The 8,677-nt window shown below is 48.0% G+C and overlaps 1 protein-coding gene across 1 annotated transcript; it reads left to right on the forward strand.

Moving 5' to 3' along the window:
* The first annotated feature begins 5,924 nt into the window (after window positions 1-5,924).
* Window positions 5,925-7,893, forward strand: LOC119331383. Its single transcript, XM_037604541.1, has one exon. It carries the CDS (start codon window positions 5,964-5,966, stop codon window positions 7,584-7,586), a length of 1,623 nt encoding a protein of 540 aa, XP_037460438.1. The 5' UTR covers window positions 5,925-5,963; the 3' UTR covers window positions 7,587-7,893.
* The last annotated feature ends 784 nt before the right edge of the window (window positions 7,894-8,677 follow it).

Genomic DNA, 8,677 nt, shown 5'->3' on the forward strand with positions numbered 1-8,677 from the left:
TCGGCGTGCATCGGCGCACGGGAGAGGAGGTCTGCGGAACTATTCGTCCTTAGGAAATTGCACCGGGAGAGGACGAATTCGGTATTTGGGAAGCGCTCTGCATGACTGCTCAAGTTCGACACCACGGGTCGTCTTTCATCCAAGTCAGGTGATGCTACCCATCCTCGTCTTCAATGACGTCAACAACATCACCAATATCATCAACAAATTAGCTCCCGCGGCAGTTATGGCTACTAACAAACAATACATCAGTCATGATATGTTCATGTCTCTGTTTGTTCGGTGTTACATGTGCAATGTTGCACTGCATGTGTTCCTGTTTCATCTAGTATGCTAGGATATTGCATCCTAATTACTATTTTAGTCATGAATTATAAATTGGAATTAATCATGAATTTGCCTAATTTCCAACAATCCAAAACCTAATTGTAGGCAATTTCCTGAGTTAACTGTGGCAGGTGAAGTCCATACCCTGGCTTACATCTCTTAATGTTTCTGTGTTAATACTGACATCCAAGAATTAGTTTCTGATGAAGATCGGTGAAAGTTTAGGAAGCCAAAATTATATTTGTGGGATGCGTTCTGCCTTTCTGAGTGTTCTTAATGACTGTCCGTGTAATGTGTATATACACATACAAGATGAGAGGACTTTCTGTGATGTACTCGATACTACATTGCTGGCACCTGGAATTTGGGATGCAGATACAAGGCAAGAGGAGATCTCCGGCTGCTCGGTTTCATTGATTCAGACATGGCCGAGGACGTTGATGATCAGAAGAGCACATCTAGTGTCTCTTTCTGCTCGGGGGAGCCTAATCACCTGGCAGTCTTATGAGCATAAGGTGGTGGGACTGTTTTCCATGACCTGAGAAAACATTCAAGCTATGCTTTCACTTCATCCATTCAGCTGGGCAAGAATCTGGTGGACAACAAATCCACCATTCAGCTATGCAAGATTCTGGTGGACAAAAAATCCACCATTCAGTTGTGCAAGAATCTTGTTTTCCATGACCTGAGCAAACATTCAAGCTATGCTTCCACTTCACCCATGATTGCATTGACGACAACATGATCTATGTCGACAACATAAGTACCGGCTATCAGCTCATAGATATCCTCACCAAGCCGCTCGCTTGAACTCGGTTCCTGGAACTGCGTCCATGTATTGGAATGATCAATGTCAAGTAAGCTTCACAGTAGCTTAGGGGTAGGGGGGGGGGGGTGTACGTTGGAAATAAAACTAGTGTGACATGACAAGTGAAAGTTTAGGTGGTATGCCAGTGATTTCCAACTGGCAGAAACACTGCCATGACAGTTTTTTATTGCTATCGCAGTAGTGTTTAGTTTTTCAGTTAACTTCAGTTAGTCAGTTTCTGTTTTCAGTTAGGGACGCCTGAGGATGTAGTATGTACACTTCTTTTGATCTTTACGGTGTGTAAAAGAGATGAAACATTTTTTAGCTAGCTGATGATGAAATGTTTTTTGTTATAATGGCATAAGTGGGTAATTTATCTCATCTTCAGGGCTAATGGAAATCACCTAAATCTAATGGTTGTTGCTTTGTAGTGAATTAAATGAATGGTCAGATATTCCTTATTAACGTGGGATTTTTAGCAAATTCCACTATTTTTCATCCGTATTTTCCTTTTAGTATATAGTAGAAAATAGATAGATACATAGATATGTCCAAACTTTGACCGTTTTCGTCCGATTTGTATGAAATCCGTCATGTTTGTATGAAATCCAGGCATGCATGAATTTCATCCGGTTTGTTAGAAAAGAATTTGAAATGTATGCGGCCAGCGTTGGATGTGTCCCTTCGCATCCATGTCTGTAGACTAGTCCCCCCTATCCTTGGACGGATGCTGGAGAAAATTTGTGGGTTCCCGTTAAAGATGCCTTTCTACATGACAGGGAGGAAAAAACAAACCGACACAAAGATGACTCAATCAGAGAGGAACAGATAGTCTATGCTATTCAATATCTGGATAAGTTGCAACTTTCTTCTGCTTGGACTTCTTTAATTTTGACCACGGAAAATATAGCGCGCTAATATTATATTTTTAGGATTAAAGTCCATATTACAACCCTGAACGAACCACTCGGTTTAAGAATCAACCCTCAACTCTAAAACCGGTTGTCCTACATCCTCAAGTTACCACTTGGTTCAACAATCAACCCTTTGCCAGGTTTTGACTGGTTTTGACTATGTTGACCGCGTACTTGGCAATGCCATGTCAACATTTGACTACAAGCTCTCAGACTAGGTTAATTTATTTGAAACGTTATTTTCTTTGTTTAATTAAGTTGGGATCCACAGGTGTTGCACAATACTACAGACGGTTAGGTTAAACATGTTATTAGCTTAATCTATTTACATGGATTCATCCCTTAATCTACTTCTTTCACATTCTTCTTCCTCCTGATGAAGTTGTCGATTGGCAACACCGGGGCGCTCACTGGTGAACCTCGGGGGTCCCAATATGGCCACTATCGGTGACGCCTCTTGTGGTGGCTTCCCTGCGACGAGAAAAGTGGAGTTCTCCCATGTGCTCCCCCCTGCAAAATTGAGTTGTGCAGTTTGGCTGTGAGGGTGAGAGGGCTCCAATGAATCATATCTAGATGTGGTGAGGGGCTCGCCCTGAATTAAGATTGAGTGGCGGGTGGGCTTGCCGGACTGGAGTGGTACTACACCCATGACAAGTTAAGGGTGTAGTTGAAGGTTGATTCTTAAACCGAGTGGTTAGTTCGAGGTTGTAATGTGGATTTTTCTCTTCTTTCAAGGGTGTCGCTATTTTGTATAGCATGCTTATTTTTTTCCTTGCGTTTGACATGCATACTGACGCCAAATTGTTTTCCCTACCTCTGAAACTATCGCCGAATCATTTTTTTGACCTAGACTGACAACAAATCATGCTGTTGTGAACGAGGGAGAAGCATGAGCTCATGGCACATCTGTTGCACCATGAGAAATGCATGTGTGGATCAAATGTCCTTGGTGAGTAGTGCAGTTGCTATGGTTTAAGAAATGAAATGATAACACTGCTTCCTCACATGTTAATAAAACATAATCTTATCCAAGTATGATGGCAAAGTTAACAAAAGAACACAATATACTACTCAAAAGTTCGATCCGAAACAAGTAGAGAAACAAACATTTCTTAGGCAATAAAATGCGTATTTCAATTGATGATTTGCTTAATTTCATTCATGGACACTTGGACGATGCTCCGGCTGTCCGGCACAAAAAAAAGCGTAATTGAGCATGGCCATCTCTGGCTCATCAACAATCATGCACAAATGGGGCAACCTATTGCCACCACTAGATGTTCTTATTAGGATATCCCACCTTAGATGATTTAGAGAGGGCTCTCGCGTCCCCCCGCAGGTGGCTCGGAAGAAAACCCTAAATGCCGCTAGCAGCCCACCCATCACCCTTTCCTCCCCTCATTGCCTCCGGCAGCGGTCACCGGGAAAATCCCGCACAACTCGGCGGCGGAAGGGCCCCATTCCTCCTCCGGCCCAAAGATGGTTGGCACGGGCGGGTGGTCTCGGTGGGAGATCGAGCGGCTGCGTGCGCTCGGGGCGGTGCAATTGGCTGGCGAAGCGGTGCACGGAGGCACGGGCTCATAGGGAGAAGATCTGGCATGCGGCGTGGACCCGGCTTTGCTTGTCAACTAACATGCAAAATGTCTATGCGGCTGTTCAAACCGGAACTATTCCTCCACAAATGGGGCCAGCACCACCACATCCTGGAATGGACCCAAAACTGCCTTCGTCGAAGAATTTTTGGCACATTGCACATGACTCTGGTTAGTACATTACCACACTATTCAAGCATTGCCTATCATTGATTCAACACAAAAAGATTTTTCCTTAGTATCTGTTTATAAAACATGTAGGGATCCCACAGATCAAACATTGGTGGAGGTTGTTCTACTCATGGTGGTGCTACTCCTGGTTCACGGAGCCAGTCACCCTAGTTATGCTCGGTGGTGGTGGTGTTGCTTCTCCCTAGACCCGTGGCTTGTCCCCCCTTCCGATTAATCCCCTACTCGCAACATTGGGGGGTGATCGAAGGCTAACAGTGGTGTGGTGGCTTGTTATGTATTTCGATAATGATGTAAACTTGTCCTGCTATGACGATGATGTATAATTTTCATTCTATGATGTTATTTGTGGTTTTGTTTAGATGGTGATGTTACATATTTGGGTTTAATGATGATGATGATGTTATATATTTGGGTTTAATGATGATGATGATGTTACATATTTGGTTTTGATGATGATGGATGATGATGATAATATGTGTTATGGATCTGATGTTATATGTGTGTTTTGATGATAATTATATCATATTGGAGCCTGTAGCTATTTAAATTTGCAAGACAAAACCCACACAACCAAAAAAATGTGACCAAAACTAGCTTTGGCCCAAACTCCCAAGAGTTGACATGTGTCACCTGTGCCGACAGCATAGGTGCACGCCAGGTGGAGCAGCTATGCCGAAGGCTTTGCCGAGCCATCAGCATAGGTGTGTCGTCAGATGTCCCAGAGCAAGCCACACGGTGCATATATGCTGACGGCAAATTTGGAATTATGTCGTCGGCATATGTCCACCACGTGGCAAACCCACGCAGTGGCACATGGGCGAACGGAGTTAGGAATATGTGTCATCTAATTTTCATTGCCGACGGCTCGTAAAAACCTTCGAAATAGGGTGTCTATGGCGACAACATTACTAGGTCAACGACTTGTCGAAATTTTCCTAGGGAATCGAAGACGATGGCCCTATATATGCCGAAGGCAGCCATTGGCGTTCGGGACTATGTTGACGGCTACGGGCCGTCGGCGTCTTTTTAAATTTCTGTAGAGTTAAGTTTCGTAGAAAAAGATAATTATTATTTCAACACTTTGCAATTATTTTAACACTTAGCAATTAATTACTAAAGTTGAGACACTTATTTTGGGACAGAGGGAGTAGATATGTTCTACTTAGCGTGCTAGATATATTATTCTTTGAAACTGAAGGTATACAAGCTCTGTTCTGCATGGATTTGTTATGCCTTTGTAAGTTTTGGGAACCTTTTTAGGTACATCCAATATATACTAGTTTAATTTAGCTCTGGAAGTCTTTATAAATATCTTCATGCAAATATTTCATCTAGCATTATAGTTCAACCGCTTGTGATTTTCCTGTGGTAATTGAAGTCACAATTCATTTTCATGCAGACTTATCTAGATCCTACTTGACTTCTTTCTTAGAGATTTTATTGTCAGCTTGTCTTATGATTCATCTAGAGAGAGGGGAGTTCCGATGCATATTAAGGTGCATGGAATATTGGTGTTATTAGATTGTCTGAATGATTCCCTGTCATTTTTCATTGTTGTTAAGTGGCTATGTGTGGTTGTGAGGTTATATTGCAAGAGCTGCTTGATATGTTGTATGGCCCAAGGTTTTGGGTACCGCCCGAGAAGTTCGGATACCGGGCGGTATCTGAATCGAACTCGCAACCTCATCACAGCTTAACGCACACATAGTTGACGTTCCACTGAGCTACTACCTCTTTTCTGAACAATACTAGTTCAAAAAGAATTTATATATAATTTAAAAGAATTCGAATTCAAAATTTAATTGTAAGTTTCTGTTGAAATTTGCTCGGTATTTCTCGGTAACCGTGGTTATAGGAAATTCCGCCCGCCAATGAGAAAATTTGTGCATTCGGACCTTGGTATGGAGCACCAAAGAGCAATCCTTTAATATATCTAATTTCTGATTTGGTGATGGACTTGTATGAAACTTGAGTCATACACGCACTCGGAAAACAACATTCCAAAATCGTAATTATGCCGCTATATAGCGACAACTAACCAGCCTAGCTAGTACTATATGGAGAAGCAGCACGCACGGTGCAGCATTCTCTCTAGCTGTCACCTTTTTTATATAGTACTAAGAGAGATCAATGTCCGATCCTCGCCCGCAGGACGCCGAGGATTCGACATGGGGTGGCTGCTCTCTCCATGGCCTCAAGATTAAGGTGAAGGGCCATCTCCCCGGCGGCGGTGTGCCACCTGCTCCTAGAATGTCTCCGTATTTCTGGGGCGAGGATCCCGTGGGAGGCTTCCCACTGCAGACCGGCTACTCGGAGGCGAGGGCCTTGATCGGCAAGGGAGCCGTGGCAGATTTTCGAAGGCTTTCTCGCCAGGCGGAAGACATGGTGGCGGAGCTGTTTGCAAGCCTCGGCAAGGAGGCGCCAAAAGCGGCGCGGCCCAGGCCCAGGGTGGTGCAGCTGCGGCTGTCCCCAGAGCTCGCGCTGTGGAAAAGCACGCAGCATGCAATGGGCAACGTGCTTCCCCCTAAGGGCAAGGGGCTGAACCAAGCGTCGCCGGAGGTGCTTGCCGCACTGGGCGCCGCTGACTGGCCCGAGGCCATGACAACCAACGACGCCCTGTTCGGGTGCGGCATCGCGAACCTGCTCATTGGCGCCGCCGACCTGCGTACCCTCTTCTCCAACTACGTGACGGACATGGTCTTTTACTACGAGCACGGGTACGACCACGTCTTCCCCTCGCTCCACCGGCTGCTCCACGACGGGCTCGTCGACGACCGGGCGCTGCGCACCCTGGGCGGCCGGGAACGACGCGAGGTCGTCGCGGTCGGCGCGTCCTACATCCAGGCCAAGATCGCTCTGGAGGAGGCGCACAGGACGCGCCTCAAAGACTACTCCTCGCATCTGGACCGTCAGGCAGCTCAGGTCATCCTCCTGGCTGACAGCAGCATCCTCGGCATGGGGGCCGAGGCCACGGCCCGGGGCTTTGACCCCGGCGCCGTCATGAGTGACCTCGTCTTCAGCAAGCCGGCGACTGACGTGGTCGACGTGGGAAGCGACTTGGTCAACTCGGAGGTGATCAACTCGTTCCTCAACGTGGCCGACATCGCCGTCTCGGGCGTCGTGAGCGAGACGGCGCTGCGGGCCATCTACGACGCCTACGCCGCCACGTGTGCGCGGATGTTCACCCAGAGGTGGCACGAGCCGTTGGTCCGGATGTGCGCCACAGGAACGACGTGGCACATCCAAAACGACCGGCACATGTTCCTCCGGCGGGCGCTACTGGGATGGCCCAAGGCCCGCAAGTCGCCAGCGCGGCCGCAGCGCGAGGGCGACTTCGACGAGGTCTTTGACGCCGACTTCCGCACTACCGGCTTCAGCAGGCCACTCGACCCCGAGTACGCCTGCGACGGCGGCGAGGAAACCTGTAACCACGTGCGCCGCTTCCTCGGTCGCCAGGACCGAGACCTGCTAGGCGCCCTCTGGTGGTCCGTCGTCACTGGCCCGCTGGAGTACGTCCGGCAGGGAAAGGTGGACGAGCAGCGTGAGCAGCACCTCGCCGAATTGTCGCGCCTGCAGATGGCCCAGCTCTTCTCCAAGGGCCTCGTCCACGAAATGGCGTGGCTCCTTGCCCATGCGTGCCACCACGCTTGGCAGGTGAACTACCTGTACGAGGCCGCCATGTTTGGCAGTCTCCTGGACGGGGGCACATTGATAGCCAGGCTCGACCGAGCAGAGGATGAGACAAGGACATGATGAACATGCTATGCTGCTGCCGTGAAAATGCTATCTTGCATGCAATCCCTAGAGACCAAGATCAAACGTCTTAGATTAGATCATCGTGAAGAGTATGTTCTTAAAATATTTTATGAATTATGTGAGGAATGCGACATTATTCATAAGAGGACACTTCGCTACTCCTTCCAATCAAATGGATTTGTTGAGAGGAAAACCACGCATCGACTTGGTGAATGCCATGTTGGACACTGCAGATTTATCCAAGGCATGGTGGCGGGAGGCTTTGCTCATATTATATCATGTCCTGAATATAGTTCCGAACAAGAATAAAGAGAAAACCACTTACAAGGACTGGGTTAGGAGAAAACCACTTAGAGCATCTTCAACAGCCACGCCAAACTAGCGCCGCGCCGCAAAATTGGCCATTTTAGCGCGCGCGCAACCGGTATAGTGGCTCCAGCAGGCGCGCAAAAACCGCGCGCGCGTCATATCTAGTTCGGCGCGCGGGCCGAAACTCCATCGCGCGCCGCATATTTGCTGCGCCCGCTCCCGCGCGCTGGACTCTCGCGCGCTCGCTCGCAACTCACCCCCACCCCTCTGCGGCCTCGCCTCCGCCCGTGCCATCCGGCGACCGTTCCGGCGCTTTCCGGGCCTATCCCCACGCCGCGGCGGCTTCCTCCGCCCCCTCTAGTCACCGCCGCCCCTCGCGCGCGTCCGTCCTCCGATGAACAGCGCCCGGGTGCTCGCTGCCGCTCGGCGCCCGCAAGGTGTTCAATAAAACACCCGCAAGGTATGTCTTGCTCAAACTTCATGAATTTGGTGCATGTTGATTGTAGTTTTTATAGCATAGTATTGAACGTTGTAGATGAGTCCGTCGTATGATTCTTCCGAAGAAGAATTTGACATGGAAGAGGAGGAGGATCTTGCAATGATCCTAACTATGCACGTCAATAAAAAACCGAAGCACAGTGGTTCGGTTATGGGTCGGCAGAAAATTTGGAGGGATAGGATTGATGCCCACAACAGATTGATCAGGCATTATTTTGCGGAGAATCCCACATACCCCGAGTCGTATTTTCATCGCCGGTTTAGGATCAGCACCGAGGTGT

The sequence above is a fragment of the Triticum dicoccoides genome, chromosome 7A (assembly GCF_002162155.2).
Source record: "Triticum dicoccoides isolate Atlit2015 ecotype Zavitan chromosome 7A, WEW_v2.0, whole genome shotgun sequence".
NCBI classification, from domain to species: Eukaryota; Viridiplantae; Streptophyta; class Magnoliopsida; order Poales; family Poaceae; genus Triticum; species Triticum dicoccoides.

Excerpts from the sequence above, each read along its gene's own strand:
- LOC119331383 (XM_037604541.1), top strand. The coding sequence starts at position 5,964 with ATGTCCGATCCTCGCCCGCAGGACGCCGAGGATTCGACATGGGGTGGC.